Source organism: Hydra vulgaris, chromosome 02 (assembly GCF_038396675.1).
Source record: "Hydra vulgaris chromosome 02, alternate assembly HydraT2T_AEP".
NCBI lineage: Eukaryota > Metazoa > Cnidaria > Hydrozoa > Anthoathecata > Hydridae > Hydra > Hydra vulgaris.
The window spans coordinates 39,393,265-39,419,345 of record NC_088921.1 but is presented as its reverse complement, the minus strand read 5'-3'; the positions used below and the strand labels follow the sequence as shown (position 1 = coordinate 39,419,345).

The 26,081-nt window shown below is 28.8% G+C and overlaps 2 protein-coding genes across 2 annotated transcripts in view; one reads left to right on the top strand and one right to left on the bottom strand.

The window, feature by feature from the left end:
• Positions 1-867: 867 nt before the first annotated feature.
• LOC136076056 (zinc finger MYM-type protein 1-like) lies at positions 868-3,303 on the bottom strand. Its single transcript, XM_065789521.1, has one exon. It carries the CDS (start codon positions 3,301-3,303, stop codon positions 868-870), a length of 2,436 nt encoding a protein of 811 aa, XP_065645593.1.
• A 21,234-nt stretch (positions 3,304-24,537) lies between these two features.
• Positions 24,538-26,081, top strand: part of LOC105844161 (protein MFI) — a 39,967-nt gene continuing 38,423 nt past the window's right edge. The window contains exon 1 of the mRNA XM_065790842.1: positions 24,538-24,734. Within this exon, the coding sequence (XP_065646914.1) occupies positions 24,683-24,734 (52 nt within the window). The 5' untranslated portion in view covers positions 24,538-24,682. The remainder of the gene's footprint in view (positions 24,735-26,081) is intronic.

Genomic DNA, 26,081 nt, shown 5'->3' with positions numbered 1-26,081 from the left:
AAGGGGAACAAGTGACGACTTCATTGTTTTTGAAAAAACAATTTAAAGTTAAAACACTTTAATAAAATCATCAAGAGGTGTAGCACAATAAATTAATTAGTTTCAGTACAGGATAGAAATTCACTTAAAACCCTTTGTCACCAACATTTTGTTTCCTTCATCTATTTAATTCTACACTTAACTCAACTATTTTATCAATGTTACTTATACATCTTGGCCTCACTCCCTCATATGCATAAAGCTAAAAGTTAACAGTGATTTATTAAAAGTAAAAAGTCAACTAAGAGAAATTGAAGATAGTTCGAGAAGAAATACCCTTTTAACGGGCAGGGCCGTCTTAAGGCCATCGGGGGCCCTAGGCTAGACTTAATTTGGGGGCCCCCTTTTTCCTTAGTAAAAAAATTAAATCAAATACTAAAATAGGAAACATTTATTGAATCAATCAATCAATCAATCAATCATATATATTCTGAAAATAAATTTTCACGGCTATTTACAAATAGTATTGAAATACTAATCTCAAGTAAATACCTTAAAAAATAGTTTATTTATATACAATTAATCTTAGTAATAATAATAATAATAACAACAATAACAATAATAATAATAGTAATATATTTAATAATAATAACAATAATAACAAAAATAATAATAATAATAATGATAACAATATTAATATTAGTAGTAATAGTTAAAAGTAGTTAATAATAGTAATGTAAATTGAAGCAATGATAAAATTTACATGTGACGTTTACGTGATTTTTTTCTTGAAAATTCTTTAATAATATCATCAAAATCAATGGTTAAAAGAACATCTGATTCAATTGACATTAACGACAAACAGTTCAATCTTTCTTGCAGCATGGTTTAGCGGAGTTCATTTTTTATAAGTTTTAGTTTTGAAAACGATCGCTCGCCAGTGCAATTTGAGACCATCATTGACAGAAAAATTCTAAGGGAAATTTCAATATTTGGAAAAGTTGATTCCAAGTGGTCTCTTTTTAATGTTGAGTAAAATTCTGTAAATGAATGTTCATCTTTTGAAATGTAATATTTAAATTGCTGGCACTCAAAAAAAAGTTCATTTTCATTTATGTCCTTCTTATAAATTTGTGCTAGGTTTGAACAATGGTCTTTTAGTTCAACATTGGCAATTGTTTGAATGTTTACTAGAAATCCGAAATTGTCATATATCTTCTCATATGCTGATGTTCTTTTTTCTAAATTTGATGTTAGTGAATCAATAACAGGAAGGTATGTTTCAATTTTGAATTTATAACTTCCCTGAAATTCCAATTCTTCAGCCTCACCATCAAAGAAGGCCATACGTCGGCTTCTTTTTTTTGTTCTTTTTGAAGAATCTCTGTAGTCAGTGTTTGGAAGCAAGATTTTGGCTTTTTCCTGGTAATTCTTAAATTGACTCCTCAAATCTTTAATGAAATGCAACAATGACTTTAGAATCCGAACTGCAACATCCAGGTTTAAATTTTCTTTCTGTAAAATCTTCGATGTTTCATTAAAATGACAAAGAATATCATTCCAGAAAATTGTCAGAAAAACAATCTCAAAAGTGTTCATTTTCGTGATGAGATTTTGAGCATCATTTTGAGTTTCTTTTGACTGACTTATGTCCTTGATCAAAAATTCAAGTGCTTTTTTAATCTCATCATAACTGTCATGCAGACAAGTCACAGCATCTGCACGTGCTGACCATCGAGTTCCAGAAAGCTGTTTGACAATTTTTTTGCCTTTGCCAACAAAAGACAGAAGCACTTGCCAACGATGAGTTGATGCAGAAAAAAAGTTGTAGAGGCATTGAACAAAGTCAAAAAAAATAATTGCTTCTAAACAACATCCAGCTGCACTGTTGCCAACCAGATTTAAAGAATGTCCAGCACAAGGAATAAACAATGCTGATTCACTTTTGTCTTTAATCCTCTTTTGTAGGCCTGAGTACTGTCCTGCCATATTTGATGCATTATCGTATGACTGCCCACGACAGTCAGATATTGAAATTTCATTTTCTTGTAAAAAATTCAAAACCACTGTTTCTAAATGTTCAGCTCTATGCCCGTGAATGGGAACAAATTGCAAAAAACGCTCAACTGGTGCCAAGTCTTTAACATATCGAACTGTAAAAGTTAATTGATCTACATGTGACAAGTCTGGAGTTGAGTCAACGCTGATTGAGTAGTATTTTGCTTTTTTTAATTCAGAAATTATTTCGCTCAAAACTTTATTTCCCATTAGGCATATAAACTCCTCACAGATATTGGCGGAGAGGTATGAAGTATTACCTTTTCCAGAATTTCCATGTTTTTTCATGTGTTCATGTAGGAATGGGTCAAACTGGCTAAGTAACTCAAGAGTTCCTAAATAATTACCATTTTGCTCTGAACCAATGGTTTCATTGTTTCCACGAAATGGCAATCCTCTTGATGACAAGAACTTTACAACTGCAACAATTCTTTTCAGCACATTTTGCCAGTACAATTGTTCGTTATGTAACTGTTTTAATAATACAGAGTCAAGCTGGCCACTTTCTCTCTGCCGACTGGAGTAAGTAAGCATATTTTTGTGATGTTCAGAACCATTCTCGTGTCCAGATATACATTTTAAGGCATTTTTCCAGTCATCAAATCCAGTTGTGGAAAAATTAGAGTGTTTGCTGGAGAATAAGGTACAAGCAAAGCAAAAAACAGAACCTGTTGAAGGTGAGTATAATAGCCATTCACGATTGACAAATTCGCCATTGTGTAGTTCACGTCTAAAGCAAGATTTTGATAAGTACCTTTTTTGTCCGCAACTCAACCTTTCCGAATTTTTGAAGCTCCCATCATTGTTCTGGCACATGGACGGGCCATTAGAAATCCAAAATGATTGAGCTTCTTGGGATAACTGATGCCACAATGCTGGGTCAGTTTCTTGAGTAGTTTTTGTTGTTGCGTTTGGATAAGTTTTAATTTGATTTGATTCTGGCTCCTGTGCTGGTTCTGGCTCCTGTACTGGTTCTGGCACCTGTGCTGGTTCTGACTCTTGCTCAGGTTCTGGCTCCTGCTCTGGTTCTGGCTCCTGTTCTGGTTCCAGTTCCTGTTGAATTTCTAGAGTTTCATTTGGCAACAAAGCACTATTAATGCTTATGAAATTTGAAGCCGGACAAAGAAATACATCTTCGGACACAACAGGCTTTGACTTTTGTACCAAAAGAAATGATGTCAAAGGAAGATATTTTGAAATGTCTTCTTTTGCTTTAGCGGCTTTTTTCCTCTTTGCAGCACCACTTTGATAAGTCCGATTAGACATGTTAAATGACTTTTTTTCAAAACAGATGTTTTAAGTTGATCACAGCAATTTCAAATTCAATCTAATGGGATATTTTAAGTGCTTGTATTTAACACTTCTTATCGGAAAATTTATGTTTATTTTCGGACGTATGCATGCATTTTTGCTTATCAAGAAAAAAAAAATTCCCTAGGGGGCCCCCAAACTGAAAAACTGATACTTTTCTAAAAATAATTAAAAAAAATCTTATCAAGAAAAAAATTATTCCCGAGGGGCCCCCAAACTATGATTTCTTCAGAAAATTTAGAAATATAATTTTTTATTTATATAAATTTGAAAAAAAATCCAGACACATTTTGGGGGCCCCTAAAAATCGGGGGCCCTAGGCTGCAGCCTACCTAGCCTATGCGTTAAGACGGCACTGTTAACGGGTTAAAAGAAAGTGAGAATGAAAGTTGAAATAGTGATGCAAAAGTATTAAAAATATTTGAAGAAACACTTGGATTAAAAGAAACTGAACTGGAGCATAAGACTGGAACTGGAGACGTGTAAATAGCCAGAGCTATAGTTTTAAAGTTACTTGATTATAAAGATAAGGTAAATATTTTTATAACATCTGGAAATTAAATATAAAAAAATATGTATTTCTTGTTGACGTTTTTCCGTCAATGAGGATTTTTGTGCCGAGACAGCAGAAACAAGAAAAGAGTTATAGGTAGATATGAAAATAGAAAGAGAAGGTGGGAAATTTTGATTTTCAAATTTTGAATTGTTGACAAGCTCATAGTAAATGGACTCAAAAAGTTTGTTTTTTTGATTTTAATCTGATTCTTCTTATTTTAAGTTTATTTTTCTGATTTTAATTCTTTTGGAAATGCAAGATAACCTCTTATATAAAACACCATCTTCGCTTAAGCTTTACAAATTACTTGACAAACTACCACCCCCAACGTCTTCTTCTAAAGCTTTATACGTGCTCTGTGACAAGACCTTAACAAGAGTTAGGTTTTCTTAGGGCACCTGAGAAAAAAATTAAGAGAAAAAAATTCAAAAACATATACTCAATCGTTCTCGGAATACGGTCAGTATAGAAGTAATTAATGGTTAACTCAAAGTTAACTTAAAAAATCTGCTAGGAAGCGGACAATTCAAATGTTTATTGGGTGAACTTAAGCATGATTTAAAATATCTTGTCACAGAAACTTGGCTTAAAACCAATGAAAAAAAAAAAAAAAAGAAATGAAATGAAAATTTAAATGAAAATTTTGAGTCAAAAAATGATGTATCAGTTCATCAAATGCCTAATATTTGCGTTGGTGGGGGTGTGAGCATTTTTATTCATAATTGCAAATAAAAAAGCTCTTACCAACCCATCTACGCATAGAGTTAATTCTATTGAATTTACTCAACGTACAAATCTTGACATAAATAATCGAGATTGCTAACTGCTTTGCATTGAAATAATTTTTATGCTGTCTAGCTACAGATAAATTTCAATTTAATCATCTTTTTAAAAAATATCAGAACGGATAATTCACAATAGTTTTTGCACATATTGTACAATAGATTCTGCAACTATCTAGTAAATCTTTTTAATATCAATATTGCGTTTTACAACGTCATTCAACAAAACATGTTGTAGGTAAACTTGTTAATGAAATTTTTTATTTTTTTTTGTAGTTATTTTAGGTGCTCCCAGAAGTCCTTACGGTCTTATCAAAGAGCACAGTGGGTGATCATTTAGCAAGAAGTTCACGCCTCCTTGCGGACCAATGTTGCTTGTTGGGCTAGAGCTGGCGTCGAACCTCGGACTTTTCTAAGCCAGAATTCTAACTACTGTGCCACGGCTGCTCAAATTTTAAATAGGTTTGATAACAAATAAGCTCTTGTCGATGACGATAATTTCTAACTGTGAGTACAAAAATATATTTTTTTCAATTTACTTTTCTTTTTCTTCATATTTTGTTATTAGTTCACTGTCCGCGGATCATTGATAATACGTTCCACGTTTGTAAATTGGCAAGAGACTGCAAAAAAAAAAAAAAAAAAAAAATTCACGGATTTTTAGTCAGGGAAGTGGGGGCATAACCGCATATGGAGGCACAACCGTTTTTTAACATTTACCTTTGAAAAATGTTATCTAGCATAGCAAAAAGCATACCACGCGTTAATAAAACAGTTTCCTTCATTTTTCTTATGTCAAAAAGAGTGTCTGATACGTTTCTGAGAAGCTGTGCATAATAATGTTTATTTTGATAAAAATATTATATTTGCATCACATTTTTTCAGACCTTTCTTTTGAGGATTAAGCAATATTTGATTTTAGCATTAAAGATATGTGTTATCAGCGTAATTTCATCAAATGAAAACCATTTTTGATATCAACATAACCTAATAAGCAAGCTATGATACTGTATTCTTTCTAAAAACTGTCCTCTGGGGCAGAACCGCATAGACGCACAGGAGGCACAACCGCATACTTTAAATATTTATCAATGTTACGTAATTACAAATAACAATAATTACAATCGTCACACTTGAATGTGTTCATGTAAAAACTTGAGTATAAATAGTTTTATTTTGAGATGTTGGAAATTAGATTTCGTATTTTTTTTAATTTTATATTTATAAATGAGTTTTTGAAAAAAATATAAAGCTAAGAGTGTATAGAATTAATAAATAGTAAATTGAGAAAACTCAAACAGTAAATACAAAGAATGTCTACACAGTATACAAACGTGCAACAAAATCAGCAAATACTCTGAGCTGTGACAATTGTAAAGAAAATGTACCAAGAAAAGTGTACCCCCAACAAAGTTTGTGAGGGTGCGGTTGTGCCTCACAATGGGGGCAAACCCGTTTTTTTTTGCTAAATGTAATTTTTGTGTAATAACTTTTTCAAAAACCGTTTAATTTTTTTCTTAATTGCATCAATTTAAAGCTTAATTATGTGGTTATTGAAATAAACTGATTTAAAAACACATTTCGTTTTTATTTTCATACAACATTTATCTAAACGTTGCGGGGGTGGTTATGCCCCCATTTTTCCTATTCTGAATGAATTAAAAAGTAACATTAAATTAAAATAGATTGGCTCAATCAATAGATTGACTCGATCACTAGATTGACTCAAAGTTTCACATTCTTTTTCACTCACGATAAAGTTTATGTCTTTAATTTACATTTCAAATTTTTAGTAAAAGTAAAGTAAAAAAAATTTATCTTATTTATAAAAATAGAAAGAGTTTAAAAATACTTTTTTAAAGGAGAAAGTATGTTCACTTTAAAGCAGACCCAGTGCCGGTTTAAACAACGGACACACTGGACACGTGCTGGGAGGCTACTGAGTTCAAGGGGCCAGAGAATCTAAGTGAATTTTTAAAAAATATATAATTTGAAAGAAAAATTATTACCAAAATTATTATCTCATGTCCCAGAGATTTTTAATTTTTCAATAACAGCACATACGACATATTGCAAGCTGAACGTTTTATTTTTTTAACGACTTGAAAAAACATTCGAGTTCCAACATTATGGTGAAAAAAGAAAATTAAAAAATTGTAAAAAAAAAAAATTAAAATAATTGGATATTTTATTTACTGTTCATTTTTAAAAGATTATCATTCCGCGGATCAGACAAAAAACTAGGATCGATACGCAACGGAAACTTTATTGGACGCGTTGAGCTAATTGTAAAATTTGATTCTTTCCTCGCCCAACACTTGATAACTCATGGAAACAAAGGAAAGGGTTGTACTTCGTTCTTATCTAAAGCCATTTACGAAGAACTCTACACTTAATAGATGACGAGGTTATGGAATTAATAGGTAATATGATCATCCTTAAGTAACATGCTATAGTTTAATTTTTTTATTTACTACAAACATAATTTCTTAGTTAGTGAAACCAAATTTGCAAAATATTTCTCAACCATTGTTGATTCTACTCCCGATGTGTACAAAACGGACAACCAGTTAAGTGGTTCTTAGCATTCATTCCCATGCATAATCATTATGCAGTTTCCATGCTATATATGAAATCCTTTCGAAAAAGTTAGGTTAGTATGCGATCAACATTCAAAGTTGCCGTGGCTAGTCATACGAAAATATCAGTAATATGTCTAAAATCTACTTTTGTTTAAAAGCAAGAAATAAAGAGATCAACGTTCTCGCCGAATACATTCTATGTGCTGCATTCTATTTGAACCTCGAAGGAATGAGTGCCTCAGAATCCAACGGAGCTGCTGTTAATTTCTATAGTTTTCTTAAAGAAATTTATAACTTCTTTTCTGTATCAACGCATCGATGTCTCAAAGTCAAAGTTTCTTGCTGGAAAACGTGTTAAGGTTCCCTAGACTCTCTCACAAACTCGTTAGTCAGCTCGTGCTAATTCTTGTTTAGCAATTGAAAAGGGTTATTCTATTTACAGGGCGATTAAGAATTATTTATAAGATCAAATAAAAACATATTTTACTTTTGATTGTGCATACTTACTAACAAATATTTTCTATATAATCTCTTCTTGCTCTTAGGGGCTGTCCATTAATTAAGTCAACAAAATAGGGGGGGGGGGGTTGAATTTTTTTGACATATGTTGACAGGGGGAGGGGGAGGTCAAGATTAGTTGATGTCAACAGTGGTACTTTTTTTAATAAATTTAGTTACTTAAAAAAAGGAAAATTAGGCAGCGTTTGCAGTCCTGTGTTACATACTCGCTAAACCTTCAGTATTTTAATAAAATTATTTATATATATTATATTATAATATTTATAGTCCTACTTTTTTAAAACTATGTTGTGGTTTAAAAAGACCCTACACCAACAGAACTAAATAAGTACACGCAAGATGTTTGCTCGTAATACTATTATTTTTCAAAGTTGTTGTTGGTTAGTCTGTTATGCAAACAAAAAAGATTTATGTAAGTAAAGTTGCCAACCCCTGGTTTATACAATTTGTTAAATACATTTTTCGTTATACAAAACTCTATTAGAAATAATTGGTTTTTACCATGAAATTGAATTTGGTTTAATGTTAAAGTAAGGAGGATTGAATTTCAAATTAATGCACTCTGAACAATTGCATTAATTTGAAATATGTTCATAATTTAAACGTGTAAGGTGTATACATTTTTGTGACTACTTTAATCTTTATTTTTTGTTCGGAGTAAGTTAATTTTTTAGAGGGGTCTCTGGAAGTTTGAAAAGATGTTGATAAGGGGGAGGGGGAGGTAAAAATTGCCAGAAAATTGTTGACGAAATTAATGGACAGCCCCTTAACGACGATCAGAAAGCAAAACCAAGAGCAGTGGCTTTCGGACTTTTGACCAAAATGGAGCAACTTGAGACAGCTATTTTAATAACCATTTGGAACAGAATCATGAAAAGTTTCAACAAAGTTAACTAGAAACTGCAATTCGTAAAGCTTGATTTAGGTATGGTTGAAGAACTGTATAACCCTCTGGAGCATTACGTGCTGCAAGTTCGCTCCAATTTTAAGCAATATGAAAAAGAAGCCGTATCATAGACATATTCATCTGTGGTCAACACAGATAAATATGCCTACGATCAAAGGCGCCAAAGAGCACTCAAAAGGCATTACAATGATGAAATCAACAGTGTGGAAACTACAGTGTTTTCTGGGCAATCTTAAATGATTGCCAACGTTAATGAGATCACGAACAAACTAATGAGTGATCCAGATAAAAGAAAGAAAGGCTATTCTGGATTGAACTCTATGTTTGGTTTTCTTGTGGATCTCCACGGCATGGATATCATAGAGATTACTTGTAGTGCACAAAAACTTATTGACCGTTATCCTATTGATCTTAGCTTTCACTTCTTGAACGATATATATATATATATATATATATATATATATATATATATATATATATATATATATATATATATATATATATATATATATATATATATATATATATATATATATGCGGCATCCACGGTGCTCTGTGATAAGACCGTATGAACTTTTTGGGGCACATAAATAAATTGAAAAAAAAAAAAAATAAAAAACGAGTGTATTCATTTTTCAGGAACTTTTTTCAGATCTTTTTGTTGTTCAAATAGAAAACCGGGTATTGGTTTCCATTGACCTAAAAGATATCATATCTGCATTTGCAAGCTTAAAATACAGACGAAAGGTGTTATAAAACTTATACTAATCGCTGTGTGTTTTTAGTAATAAAAACGCAAGATATTTGTTTAAATACAAAAGAAAATACATTATGAAGCCATAGCGCAACAATTACAATGATTTTTTTTAATTTTGAACCGCTGTTAAATTTGAATACTAGAAGGCCACAGGGGCCAAAAGACCTAAAGTGCCGGGAAGCCAAGAAGTACTTAACCAGGCCCTGAGCAGACCTGTTGGCAACCCTAACTACGGATATTAAATGAGATAACAACCTAAGATGGTTTCGCTCTTACCCTATTAATCTGAAAGAATCATTATCTTATAATGATGCTGTTACACAACTTAAAGTTTACTTGTGGGGTTCTCAAAGTACGACTTCTTGAGCAATTGGTTTTTTTGGTAATGCAAATGATTGTGCGGTAAATTTTAGTAACAATTTTTAGATAAGGGTTCAATTGCGTTTACCCAACTAAATAACGGGCAATTAGCTACAATTGTGCTATTTAGTTAGATAAACGCAAAGCGATTTTTTGCGATTACGATAAGCCGCTAACTAATTGAAATGGGACTTTTTTTGCTTTTTGCCACCAAAAATTGTAGTGATTACGATTAAATTGCGTTGTTATTGTTATTCTTCCAATATACCGCAATTTTATTTAAAAAAAAACGCTATTTGTTGCAAAGATATATTGTATAATATTTCTACAAGTTCTAGAAATCCAACAACTAGAACAGGAGTTTATTTCATTTTTATCAACAAAAGTTTTTTATTCTAATACATTTTATGAAGAGGAAGATGTCTGTGATCTAAATCTTCTACTTAGATGCGGAAGTCTTGACGTATATAAAACTTATTTTTTAAAAGTGAGCGTACCAATTTCAAAACTGATTTCATCTCACACTCACTCACAGGGTGCGTATCAACTAAGGTTTTTTTTTTTTATTGAAGTTTTTTTACAAAAAGATTTTATTTTATTGGAGTTTTGACTCAATTGCTGTTTTTTTGGATCCGCTCTTACAAAATGTAAAGAAATGTAAAAGGTAATTTTTTTTTGTAAAAGCCGGATTACGCACATCATTATATCGTGGGGGGATTAATCATAACCGCGTAACGAGCATTTGTATTTTATAATTATTGACGTAATTATAGACAAATATTATGACAAACGTCACTAAATAAATGTTCATGACAAATTTACAAAAATGGAAAAAAATTCTTAAAAAAACTTTTTTAACTTTATAAAGTTTTACATTTATTGATGATTTTATAAAATTAACTGCTGGTTTTGTTGTTTGCATTATACGGCAAAATTTTTAAATCAGACGTGAATATTAGGCGGGAAAACTAAATTACAAAATGCTCACGTGATTCACTTTTCTCGTCGACCTAAACAGCACTCAAATTGTCCGGTAAACGATAAATGTCAACAATTGTTTTTAAGAAAATTTGAATAGGAAAAGCGTTTGAATAGCTGCGTTGAGTTTATGTTGATAACAGCCAACAAACTCAACGAAAAGTTTGAATAATACAGTTTGGTAAATTCTAATATATTATTTCTGTAGATGGTAAAGCAAAAAAATCAGAATCTATATCAATTTTGTTATTTCACAGCTTACAATTATCGTGGAAGCATAAGTTAACTATCTGTATGTTTTGAAAAATGTTTGATATTGGTTATTAAATATTTATTCGTAAATATATATAGTATATAGTTTTAAAACTGTTTGAAAGTTTATTTCATTTATTTTATGTAAATGATTTATGAATAAATCTTTCTAGTTAATAGTTTTTCATTTAGTCATATAGTTGAAAGAATTAACTTGTATATTTAGCAGAATTTATTTTAGTTAATTACCTAATTATATTACCAAAAATAGTATATATGTATATATATATATATATATATATATATATATATATATATATATATATATATATATATATATATATATATATATATATATATGTACATATATGAATATATATATATATATAAATATTTAAATATATATATATATATATATTTATATATATATATATAAATATATATATATATATTTAAATGTTTATATATTTATATATATATATATATATATATAAATATATAAATATTTAAATTTACCCTCAGTTGACCTCTTAGCAGGCTGATAAGAGGTGCTGCTACATTGACTATGTATCTATATATGTATATATATATATATATATATATATATATATATATATATATATATATATATATATATATATATATATATATATATATATATATATATATATATATATATATATATATATATATATTAGGGCTGTTCATGTGAACACAGGAAAAAAATTTTTTTCTCGGATTTGAATGCATAGTTGTTTATTTTGTGCCATTTGACATAGTAATTGACTGTGGAAAAAATCTTTCCAATCAGATAATGTTTAGGGGGTGCTCAATGACCATAAAGTTTTACAAAAAACGTCAAAAATGTGTAAAAAGTTCCAAAGTTCCAAAAATTTCTAGAACCTGGTTAGTTAGATTTTTTCCACTGAAATATTGTCTGATTGCGTGCTATATAGATTAATTAAAGTGCAGCAGATTAACTGTCATCAGGGCACCAGATTAAAAAATGTCTGCTAGTGTTTAAAACAACTGTGTTTATATCATTTTGTTAAAATTTGTATTCATAATTTTAATACTATTATTTAACTCAATTTAGAATTTGTTCAAACAGAATAAAAAGGTTTACAAGTATAAATATTATTTTTATTTGGAATTTCAGTTTGACAACAAATGTATTAATATTTTGATAGTACCTAACCTTAGTAACCTATTACAGAAAACTAGCATGGCAGTCTGGTAGTGTATTGTTTGTTATTAAGTGCAGATAATAATAATTTCTAATTTGAAAATATTTATTTAATTTCTTTAGTAATAATTATTATAATATATTGCTGCAGCTGCATAAACCAACAACTGAATGATAAGTTTGTATAATATGGTATTGAGTTTTGATTTTCTCATAATATTTCAGTTATCATTGAAATGGCAGCATCATCTCGTGTTGCTATCTCTACACGACTTCAAACCAAAATCTTTTTAATTGGACAACCAGAGCCAAATCTTCCAGATAAAGTTTTTCCCTTAACATCTGATGTTTTAAAAACATTTTTTTATCATCTTAATTCAACCAAAAAGTCAGTGCCTGAAAGTCTTAAAGCAACTGTTGATGAACTGATTATTATTTGGAATAAAGCCCGTATTCCGACAGCATTTCATCCGAATGTAGTCTTAAAGTTGAAAACTTTAGTCCAGGAATTTAAATTAATAAAAAAAAAAAATCCAGATTGTCAGGTTCTCAGAAATCGAGAGAGAAATCATTTACAGACACCATTGGCCTACTTTTTGACATTGCCCACAAGGATGCTGAAACCATGATCAGAATTGAAGAAGATAAAGAATTTTTATTGGATCAGAGATGTCAGAGAAAAATGGTGATGTTTGGAGAGGACAAAGAACTTTCAAAATTAGAAGAAAGAAATGAAGCAAGGAAACAAGCAGAGAGAGAACGAAAGCTAAAAGAAGAGCAAAGACAATCTGGTGCGAGTGCAATAGTTCCTGTTATTGAACCTTTACATGACGAAAGTTATAGTGATGACAACGATAACGATGCTGTTGATAATGACAAAATGGTTGATAGAGATTTTGAGATAGAAATCCCTGTTTATTACAGACAACAAGTCAGTAAAGCAAGTTCTTCAGGGTCAGCTGAATCAAGTTTAGCAAGTACTCCAAAACGACAATGTATCTTAGATACAATTCTTGACTTGCCTGATGTTTCATCAACATTAGACAGAATTACTCTATCTGACACAAAATTCTATCTGTAGGTGTGACAGGTCACAATGTTGACAAAATACTTGGAATAGCAAAACTATCAGCTGGAACTGGAGAAGCCCAAGCAAAAGCAGTTATTCATCTGCTTAATTTCTGGGACATAATTGGTGATGTTATTGGAATGAGTTTTGATACTGCAGCCTCTAACACTGGCTCCAAAAATGGTGCATGTGTAGTTCTAGAGAAACATATAGGTAGAAATTTGTTATATTTCGCTTGCAGACACCATGTTCATGAGATCATAGTAGCAGGAGTGTTTGGATCACTATTTGGACCATCATCTGGTCCCAACATACCTCTTTTCCAGAGATTTCAGCAATATTGGCCCAAAGTTAATCAAGGAAATTTTAAACCTCTGGATGACATTCGAATGAAAATACCCCTGGTGCAAGAACTACAAAATGAAGTGATTGCATTCCTCAAAGAAAACCTGCATGTTAAAATGCCAAGGGATGACTACAAAGAAATCATGGATCTCTGTCTGTTAATACTTGGAAAACTGCCTGATCAAGAAGAGAAAAATTATCATTTCAAGATCCCTGGTGCTTATCACATGGCTCGCTGGATGGCCAAGGTTATTTATTGTTTTAAGATTTATTTATTTCGTGAAGAGTTCAAGTTGACCACAAAAGAGGAAAAAAATCTCTGTGAATTTTGCTTATTTGCTAGTCTGGTTTATGTAAAATCTTGGATATCATGCACAAATGCCAGCGATGCTCCAGTTAATGACTTGTTTCTGTTTCAGCAACTTAAGCAGTTTGCAGTTGTGAATAAAACGATTTCCGAAGCAGCAGTCAAGAACTTTCAAAACCATTTGTGGTACCTTTCACCAGAATTGGTCCCACTAGCTTTGTTTTCAAACAAACTTCAAACGGAAGAGAAGCGAAAATGATTTCCAACATGAAATTTCATGGTGAGAACTGGTCTGAAAGGTTGATCAAATTAAAGAACATTGAAAGTCTAGAGAAGAAATCTCTGGACATGCTGGTGACATCAGTTTCAGCAAGTGCGTTGCGGTCAATGAAGGTTGATATTGATTTTCTGTTCAACAACGATCCAGCTACCTGGAATGATTCCCCAGAATACCAAGAAGGAAAAAATTTAGTATATTCATTGAAAGTAGTAAATGATGCTGCCGAACGATCTGTGGCTTTAATGTCGATGTTTAATGAATCGATTACAAGGAATGAATCTGAAATGCAGAGGTTAATTCAGGTGGTTGAGGATCACAGAAAGCGAGTGCCAGATGCCAGAAAGTGTACTCTGAAGAGTTATAGTCCTCGCTAGCATTAACATTGCACGAACTATAACATTACGATAATTAAATGTTAATTGCTCATATGTTTTTTTGTTTATAATTCGTATTTTAATCAATGACAAAGAGTCAAAAATCCTAGTGTTTTATTTTGGAAAAATTCTGATATAACAAAAACCGCAGAACTTTAGTCGTATTGCAGTATTTTATTTCATTAATTTCTCTGCTAATAAACCAGTCTAAAGTGGATGTGGATTGTAATTTGTATTCAGAATTTAATATTTAGAGATAATTAAAACTGATCAAATCTGAAAAATCTAATTAACCGGGTTTTAGAAATTTGTGGAACTTTGTTACTTTTTCCATGTTTTTCACATTTTTCGTAATACTTTATGTTCTTTTAGCACACACTAATCATTATCTGATTGTAAAGATTTTTTTCAAATTTATTTACTATGTCAAATGTCAAAATATAAACAAATATGCTATATTATATGAAAAAAAAATTTGTTTTGGACAGCCCTAATATATATTATATATATATATATATATATATATATATATATATATATATATATATATATATATATATATATACACTCACATAGAATGAGAAGCTTGAAGCTATAAAGTTACTAGATCCTGCTTAGATTTAACAATTTCAATTCCATTGAAAAGTAAAAGGTTTTTAAGGTAGAGAATGGAAACAAAAGTATGAAAATAAATTAAATTATCTTTTTCTACTAATTCCTTCTTGGTATAATATATAAATCTCTTTGTAAACTTTGAATATTTTAAAATTTTTTAATAAAGTCAGTTTTTAAATATTCCAAGTTTATTATTTTGCAAAAGGTAAATATAAAAAGCAATAATAATATATGAAAAAAATAATTAAAAAAATGATGTAAAGATTAAGCACTCCTACATTTATATTATATATAACTTTTATAATCCTACTATTTTCACTTAACTATTTTTATATAAATTCATCAATAAAAGATTACTAAAATTTTTTTGATGCATAATTAATTAAGCTTTTTAATGAATTATTGATTAAAAGTAAATGAGTTCTAAATAGTTACAGTGACAAGAGTTTATTTTGACAATCTATAAATCAGTAGTATAAATACGAACATAAAAATCTATGTTGATTGTATAAAAAGATGTTAGTTTTCAAGTGATATACAAAATATTTTAAAATCAAAGACTAATCTAATTAATAAAACAGAACATATAAGGAATCATAAACTTTCCGAAACTTAAAAAATTTAAATAACAAATTTATTTGATTATACCATTGTAATTGTTGTTATTATAAGATGTAGGGATATGCATAAAGACTCACTTCTTGCAAATACTTTATAAAAAAAATAATAAAATTTTAATGAAATGATTGAATATAGCTGAGTTGTATTTATATTTAATTTCAGCTGCAACTGCTAAATTTAACCTGTTGCAAAAAAAAAAAAAAATCTAAAACTGTTTACTAATATTGCCATCAAGAGAGGCTTATGTACATACATCAACTGAGGGTTTGGGTTTTAATACTATATAGGTATGAAAGGTTTTTGCAGCAAAAATAAAAAATTTAAATGAATTTTTTTCTTTATAAAGTATTTAAATGCTGCAGAGTTTTTTTGTTGCTTGTTTTTCAAAGTAAAAAATTAGGACTGTATTAAGTGGCACACACACTCACCTTTTTTGAAAAATTGTTAAATGAAAAGTTTATTTTAATAAACTAGTGTTTATCTGCAATGAATAAGGTTAGTGTGCCAAAAAAGCTCATCAGCTGTAGTAAAATAAAATTAGGTATTCAGAGGGCTCAGTTAGGCAAGGCACCTGATCTATTTAAAATATTATCTAAGATGTAGAAAGTTTCAGGGGATGTCTCTTGGATGGCTTTAAAAATGTTAAACTTAACATTTTTAAAGCCATTTTGAAAAATTTTATTGAGCATGTCTTTGTATCTAATAATTAAAGCAATACATTTTTTAGTAAAGTATAGGACATATGTAGTGAAAATAAAAGGAAAAAATGTTTAGAAGAATTGACATTTATAGTGTTTTTGACCACCAAAAAAACTTCTTGACCAATGTGCACTTTAACATACTTTTCACACTTTAAGTTTTTAAAATGTCAATTTTAAATCAGACATTTTTCAGAAGAGAAAAAAAGAAAAATAGTGAACATTTTTTGGTGTTGTAAAAGTACTTCACAAGTTTTAGTAAAAATAAAAGAAAAAAATGTTTAGAAAAATTTACATTTTTAGTACTTTTGACCACCAAAAAAGATGCATGATGACTATTTCCATCCTCCAGACAGCTATTACAGTTTAACATTGTTTATGATGTTTCATGCAAGGCTAAGTGTGCAAAGATGTTTGTACATATAAATGCTTTTTTATATGTGCAAATTATAATGTTTTTTAAATACACATAAATAACTATTTAAAAGCATTATTATGTTTTAAAACAGTTTTCAGAAAGATAATTTTTTATTTTTTGTCTAAATAATGCACATCTTGCTTGGATAAATAATACTCTTAGAAATAAATGATATTATTATTAATGATATTAAGATGATTAACCAATATTGTTTCTGCTCTCTGAGATATAACATTAACAAATAAAGTTTATTTGCAATTACAGTAATGAATTAAAAAAAACACCAATTAAAACTATGCAAAAGTAAATAAATAAAACTTAATCTATAATGCTTTTAAATTTTGCAATGCAGTGTTGTTTTATTTTCAAAATAAAGATCTTTAATTAGTTAATTCTCATTTATTCCAATAATTAACACCTTTGTTTTTAATAAATATATAGATTAATTTGAAGAAAATAGTTTTTACAACATAACAAAAATTAAACATTTCTGCATTAAAAAAAAAAAAGAAAGAAACCTTGCACTTATATTGTAATTGTATTTTATGAAAAAATTTCTTTAAGTAAATAATTGAAGAACAATAACTGAAATTATTGGATAAGCAATTTAAGATTTCATACAAGAAAGCTGATAAATGGTATGCTAAATAAAAGAATGAAAACAATAAAACAGTATGTTTGAATATGTTTGAAATGATATGTTTATTAGAACTATAACAAGTATTTTCTCTCAAAAAAGTTAAAATCAAAAAAAAAAAAAACTTACGTCTCTAGGTATACAGTATAACTTTATTTAAAAGTAACATATTAAGAAAACAAATTAATATATTAATTGTAAAAAGAAGTCTTGTAAATAATAAAATACATGAATCAATATATTTTATTTTGGCTACATTTCTCTAAATGATGTTTCAATTACTCATTCAATTTTTTTAGTTAAAAACTTGCCTAAAAAGGATTTTTTTCCCTACCAACTTTAATATTAATCATAATTTATATCTGTCTCACTTTAAAAAATATCATAATGTAATCATTTTTTTTTTTTTTAACAGAAGACTGGAAAAAGTTTAAAAACTTAAAATATTTTTTAAATTGATAAATTGCCTGCCCAAACCAAAACCCTCAGATGATGTAAGGACACATCAGTCAATGTTTATATAATCCTTGCATGTTCCAGCTATATAAGTCAGTCCATCTATGTACACTCTGTTTATTTAATAGAACTTTTAGTGTAAGAATGAATAGTTTAATTTGTGCACAGGTTTTATTCTACCATTTTCCCTTAAACTTCTCATAATTAGTTAAGTTAAAGTTAATGTTAAAAATAAATATTATAATTAGTCTACAAGTCTTTTCAGGAAAGGCGTGCAATCACGCGCCTTTTAGACCAAGCACACAGTATTTAGTTTTGATAATTTGTGTGTTTTAAAAATGCGCTGAAAAAACTAAACTGAGCAGAAAATTAAAAATAAACAAACTATAAACTGAAAAGAGAAACAAATCTTAACAATTAAAAAAAAGATAAAACCATTAAGAATAAAACCAGTTAAGGTTAATAATTTTTTTAATATTACTATGTTAGGTGTAACGCTTAGGATAATTAAATACTATATTAATGAGGCCACGACTATTTATGCGATGTTGGAGGAAGGCTCAAACCCTTTATTTGTTTAGGTAGACGTTGGAAAATATCAAAGTTACCAATTTTTTAATAATTAAGTTTTGAAGTAATTAAGCTTAGATTAAATAACTTTGAAACTTCCATCTTTTTTCAACTCCATGAAGTGAAACTTTAAAATAAAATAAACTTTTATAATTTTACTTTTTTAACTTTTTCTTTTATTTATTTTATCATTCGTTAAGATTTTTATTTGTTTAGTTTAAATATCTAATCTGATTGCTTAAACAAAAACCTTTTTTTTTTAACCCTTTTTTTTTTAATTTGTAGTTTTTTTTTTATTAGTATTTTAAATAATCCAAGAATTGATTATTTTATCATAGCTAACTTACTATTAACTATATTTTCAAAATATTTATGAACAGTAATGTACTTGATGAGTCATCTACCCTTCATCTTCTAGGATTAACTCTTACTTTCAATCTTTCTTGGAAACCATATATCAAAACAATTGCAAAATTAGCATCTGCTAAAGTTGCATCTCTTTATCATGCTCGCGACTTTCTTATTTCAGATTCTATTCTTTATCTCTATAAATCTCAAATCCATCATTGTATAGAATACTGTTGCCATATAAAGGATAGATCTTCCAATGATGCCCTTTCACTCTTGGATAAGGTACAAAAGCGCATTGTAAACATAGTTTGACCTGCTTGTGCAGCAAATACATACTATAATGGGCACTGCTCTAAAGAGCATTTCTATACATACTATAATGGGCACTGCTCTAAAGAGCTAGCATCTCTTGTGCCATTTACTGAAGTTCATTCTTGTGTTACTCATCATTCTACTAAGTCTCATCCTTTTACTGTGACTGTTCCTAAGTGCTCTAAAAATTCTTATTTGTCCAGCTTTTTTCCTCGAACATCAGTTCTTTGGAATATGCTTCCTTCATCTTGTTTTCCTGATTCATATAATTTGCAATATTTTGTAGTTGTCTGTCAACTGTTATCTTGCTCTATAAATCTCATCTTTTTTTCTTCCAGTAACTTTTTATGTTTCAGTAACAGTAACTGTAATAGTGGTTGCTTGCAGCCTAGTTGGAGATGGAAGGAAAAAAAAAACACGACAAAAACAAGTGACAAAAAATGTTTTTAAGTTTGTTTTTTAAATATATTTGTAAATACACTAAAAACAAAAAAGCAAAAAAACAAATTGTATTTAAAAGAAAATCTACCTCTAAAAATGTACCAGTAATAACAAATAATGTTATGCAATTTTTACAACTGTTGACATTTTTCAAACGAGCATTTGCAGAAGTAAATAATTTTTTTTAAGAGTATGTGATTTACTGCAGACATTTTTTAGAAAAGATAAAAACAAATAAAAGTTTATTATTAAAAATTGTTAAATTGAAAAAGAAGCGGTGAGTATTTTTATGACACTATAAACTTATGTCAAATTAAGGTGGTGAGGGAAGTTGGGTTTAGTTTGTTACGTATTTCTTTAAAATATAAATAAGACATGTTTTATGAGCTCTTATGTGTATAGATAAAAGTAGAATTTTCTTTTTATAGCTACATTTTGAATACTTTTAAATATTAGACACTCCCCTGGACTAATAATAGTAATCTATCCCCATTACAAAAATGTTAAAAAAATATTCTTACATTTTTACTAGTGCTACAGTCTTCTCTGTTTGAAATTTCCTGCCAGCGCACAAAAAAGTGCGGGCGGGACAGCATTGGTTGCTGTCCAGCCAGCACTTTTTTGCTAATTATTTGTTTGGTGTGCGCGATTTTAAAAAATATTTGTTTTTTGTACCTCTTTAATGAGAATTTGATTTAAAAAAAAGATTTATTGCAATTTAAAAACACACTTGAAAATTATTGGCAAGCGCTAAAAAAAGCCCTGACCATAGTCATAATAACACATAGTCTGGCCAGTTGGGCCGTTTTCGCAAGATTCTTTTGTTTTTTAACAATTAAAAATTAAAATTTGAATTGATGTTGAAAATAGTTTATTTATCGTGCCCAGACTACTAATAAGTGCAAAAAAATCTAAAAAAGGGCAAACTTTGGAAAGGAACAGTCCATTGATTCTCTTATATTAGATCTAGAATCAGACGTTTTTTTTGAAAAAAGTAAGTTTCTTAATGACGTCGATGCTTTTCTTACAGAAATTGAGAATGGAAGCGTTTCAAACAACTTTAACTGCCAGCAGTGTGTGAAAAAATGCAAATCAGAGAAAGGACTCAAACAAACAAATGCAACAACAGATATTAAGTGTGCGTGTACTGCAGGCGAGTTCATAACTTTCATTAAAAAAAGCATTAAATTTGTGCAAAACGATCTTTGCTACCCTCCATATATCAGAGATGAGCTTTCAAGGTACAGTTTCTCTAAAGATGATGCAAAGCATTCATTTGATCTAATAAAGGAAGTTATTGAAAATTTTAATGGTGATGCGGAAGTTTTTTATCCACAATTTTACAAAGTTGCTGGTCAGAAAGGTTTTATGAAAAATCTTACAGATAAAACTTCAACTCTTGTAGGATATGACCTTGCAAATCACATTTTGGCTCACTTGACTAAGTCTAATAATGCCACCTCAGTTTTAGTTATTGATGATGAAATTAAGTTGACAGATAAAGAAAAAAGTTTAATTGAACATTTGGGTGGGTATGTATTTAGTACTTTTTATCGAAGCATACGTTATTCAAAAAATTGGCAAACCAGATTTTGTCAAGAAACACTCTCAATTCGGTTGGCTGGAAAAATTGTAGAAAATGATTCTAATTATTTTGATGAGTATAATCATGATACTCGTAAAAAATTTACTAGCTTAGAAAATCAACAAAAACTTTAACTAAAACTATTGACTGCAGCAAAATAACTACAGAGTTACTTCAAGATGTTGGGGTTTTATCTCACTTCTCAAAAATCTGCAATGTTTCTTGTACTAAAGTATCAAAACAAATGTCTCTCAATCTTCTAACTCATCTTTTAACTCTTTATATTCGTGTTCGCTCATTTTCCTATTCAAAGGACCTTGTAAACTTGCATAAAATCAAGTCTAAGATTAAAAGAACAAAATCATTAAGAAAAGAAATCAAGAAAGGAACTTTGAACTCCACTGAATAGTTTAGATAAAAAAATAGACATTAAAAAAGGTTATTTTCATAGCCACAAATGTCATTAAAAACATATTCTTGCATAAGAACTCTATTGCAGCATGATGGAGAAATGCAATGATTAATAAAGTGAAAACCAAATGAAATTAAGTAAGTTTTAATTTTAAGTGTCAAATGTTATACAATTAAAACTAGTTTAATAGTTATTTATTTTTACTATTTTATTAAAATAATTTTGAAATAAATAATGTTAAGAATTTTATTTTAGCCTCTTCTTTCTTTGTAACACAACTTCAACTTAAGAGTCACTTTTCAGCCTCTTAGAGAATTTTAAAGGTTAACAATGTACCTTTTGGTGCCCCAATTACCACTTATTATGCAAAGTCTTGAATACTAAAAAATAGTATTCAAGACTTGGGAACCTATATATATATATATATATATATATATATATATATATATATATATATATATATATATATATATATATATATATACAAACACACACACACACAATTATTTTATACAATATGTATGTTTGCCAAGATAAAAACATATTCCCCCAATCAGCCTTAGTGAAATTTCCAGTTCTTTGATCTATAGACAATTTCCAATTTTCAAAGTATTTTAAAAAGACTTCAGTCAACCACATAGCCTTTCATCATTCATCAAATAAAATGGCTTGGAAAATTTTGATTCCTAGTGCAATCTGTAATATTTTTCACATTTACACAATCAAAAAAATCATTTAACATCTGACAATATTCAGCAGTTCTAGAGGCTTCAGCAGGACCAAATGCCTTTAAAGCAGTGCTAACAGATGAACTAAGTACTTGAGCTGCTAATCTTACATTCATTTTGGAAAATGGGCTTAACCTAATGTGTTCTAAGAAGAGAATTGGGCAAGTGTGAAGGCCACAGTTTAGATCTTCATAAAATAATTCAGATATGTGGTTCCGCAAAATGTGATTATCAGTATTCCACATATATCTTCCTTTACCTGATGCAGAATGAAAAAGGCAATTTCGAGCAGTCTTTATCAAATGTGGAGGATCAGCTATAAAATATATAAAACGATCATCATCAGCAAATTTATTTTTGATGCGATAGATAAATTTAAAATTTGTATTAATATCTTGTTCTTCTGTCAAATGAAAATGCATGCTAAAAAATTTACTATTGCATGAGGCACCATCACTTGTTGTAGCAATTACTTTAAGATTGTATGAAAGCTCTAAAATACTGACAGCCTTCCAAAATAAGGGAACAATTGAATAGCTTGGATGTTTGTAGTAGCAAAGTTTGCAAAATTATATTTAAAAGGGTTTACAATACCTCTCACAAGAAAAACAAGGATATTTCATCAGCTTTCTTAAGAGATCCAATAAGATCACCAGAATACTTATCCCAAACCAAATTTTCCTGAATTTTCATTTCATCATATAAAAGAATGATTTCCTGAGCAAGAACGGTTCTTGCTCAGGAAAATCCTTTACCTTTAAACTTAATTCATTGACAATTTCATGGTTAAATCCTCTTTGTGGTTGGATATAGTTTTTGTAGTCTCTTAAACGCCTTTGACTTGGTAAAATTACAAATCCAGAATCTATTTTTTCATTAAAACGAATTTCCTCATAAGCTGCACTTGACTTTGCAACAAGACCTAAACAATAGCGAATAATCATTGGGTGATAACGAATTCCATGTTTTGAAGTATTTAAGTATTTTTGCTGCTCATCCCAAAATAGCTTCATAAATGGAGTGACTGTCCTATTAATTTTTGATATGATTGAAACCAAGTCTTTGTGTAGGTCATCACTTACAAGAGGATTTACTTAATTCCTTTTGCATTTCTTTTATGTTCTCTTTTAGCAATTTATTTTCTAAACGATAATTTTGTAGGGTTAATTTAACACGTTCTGGTGCAGTTTTAGAAATTGGAGCTCTAAGTTTAGCTGGAATAAGTAATTTATCACTATTTTTTTGAGAAGATGTTTTTTCTTGAGACTGAAGACATTGGCATGCCTTACAAATTTCATCCTTAGTAATAATAACTTTGCATGAAAGAGATCGGATATGTTCTGTTTGTTTTAAAGGCAAATAAACAATATTTTTTTTTTTATTTGGGTCTTTAGGCTTTCGTCAATTACTCTATCTTTAGTTATAATGTGTATAAGTTTTTTCCTCCATTCTTTGTTGAAATCATCATCGGTGGATGGTATCTTAAAAAGTGAAACACCTTTATTTCTTCGAGAAGTACCACAACCGAAAATGGAACAATAAGCACCAGGCATTTGCAAATACCAAGGATAAATTAACAACCTTTTTGTAAATATTATTCTTAACAAGTCTTTGTTTACAAACAGTGTGCACTAGTTAGTAGACTGGGTTCTAAAAAAACGCTAACAATAAGATAAACAAAAGCGCTCTTCAACTGGCCAGACTATGTATATTATGACTATGCCCTGACCAAAGTATTGGCTGGCGTTTGGGCGAGCAAAAAACTGCAAGAGCGCAAAAGTGCTCGCCAAATGGAGAAGATTAATGGTGTTAATCAATCATGATAACTTGTTGTAGTGTTTGGGTGATCAGATTTTTTGGGACTTAGGGTGACCAACTTTTTTTTTAATATTAAGGTAACCCACTTTTAGTTTGTTGACATAATTTTGATAAATATATTTTAAGCATTTAGAATGCATAGTTTTAAACTCATTTATTCAAACTTTGTAGATGACATGATTTTGTTTATAACTTAATAAATTAAATTAATTATAGTTTATAGAATTTATTATATTATTAAAAATTAATTGTATTAGAATTTTTTTTAACAATAGTTAGATGCTACTTATAGTAATAGTGATGGTGTAATCAGTTGATAATATAGTGATGGTGCGATCAGTTGTTTAATTAGTTGAGTTCAAGATAGAGAGATTAAAAGCTAAAAGTATTAAAAAAGACAAAATACTTATTTGAAGAAATGTTTACTTCTTTTGATATTAAAAGACTTACTGAAGCTGCCAATTTGCCAGGTTTCTTAAACTAGTTATGATATATATATATATATATATATATATATATATATATATATATATATATATATATATATATATATATATATATATATATCATAATGTTTTTTAAAACATTCTAACATTCTGGATGTTTTTTTGTCAATTAAATTTAACGCTTTTGTGGTTTTTTTAAAAAACAATTAATTTGTAATTAAATTAATGGTTTTTACTTTCTGACAACAAACATATATATATATATATATATGTATATATATATATATATATATATATATATATATATATATATATATATATATATATATATATATATATATATATATATATATATATATATATATATATATATATATATATATATATATATATATATATATATATATATATATATATATATATATATATATATATATATATATATATATATATATATACTGGGCTCAAAATAGTCACAATGAATATTGTCTGGTAAAAAATATCATATAAGTGTCATTTTGTCAGACTCAAATTTTTTGTGCATTTATTTTATAATTAAATTAGATGTTCCTAAGTGTTCCAAAGTTTTCAGATGTTATTAGTAAATTCTGTATAGTATATAAACTTCATTTTTTTAAACTTTACATTTTATATACAAAACAGAAAATGAAGTTGAACAAGCAGTTATGTTAATAAAGTTCTTAAGTCAAACATAGAGTTATGTTTATAAAGTTTTAAGTTATTTATATAAATGAATAAAATTATGTATATTTATATTAATAAAAAATTACTTTTTATATTACATTTAAAAAAATGTAATATAAATTTATTTTATTTTCGAATTTTAGTTTTTAAAGTTTAGTTGTTTCATTTTCTCTATCTTTAAGATAGAGAAAATGAAATGTCTGCCAAACCTAAGTGTTTATCAGCCATATTGTCCAGAACAAAAAGGTTTCGAGCCCTGTTATCTCAAAAAGTTGTTTCAAGCCTCGCATATGTATTAGGGTGGTTCTAAAAACAACATTTTCTGAAAATGTCTGATGGCACCCCTTAAATGTGTTATGTGAAATAAATTAATACTACATTTAAAAAATTTTTACATAAAAAATTTGTAGGGGTCGCTCAAGACCATTAAACATCAGATGGGTCCCTAATATTTAAAAAAAAAAAGGTACTTCAAAAGTATATCATATTGGGTCTCAAAAGAAGTGAAATTTTATAAAAATTTAAAAATAATAAAAATAATTTATGAAAACACAAATTAAAAAAGTTTATTTAAAAAAAACTATGAAAATATGTACTTTTTTATTTTTTGTTGTATTCTGCCATTGACGAGTTAAATATTTTTTCTTCAGAATAATTTTGAGATAA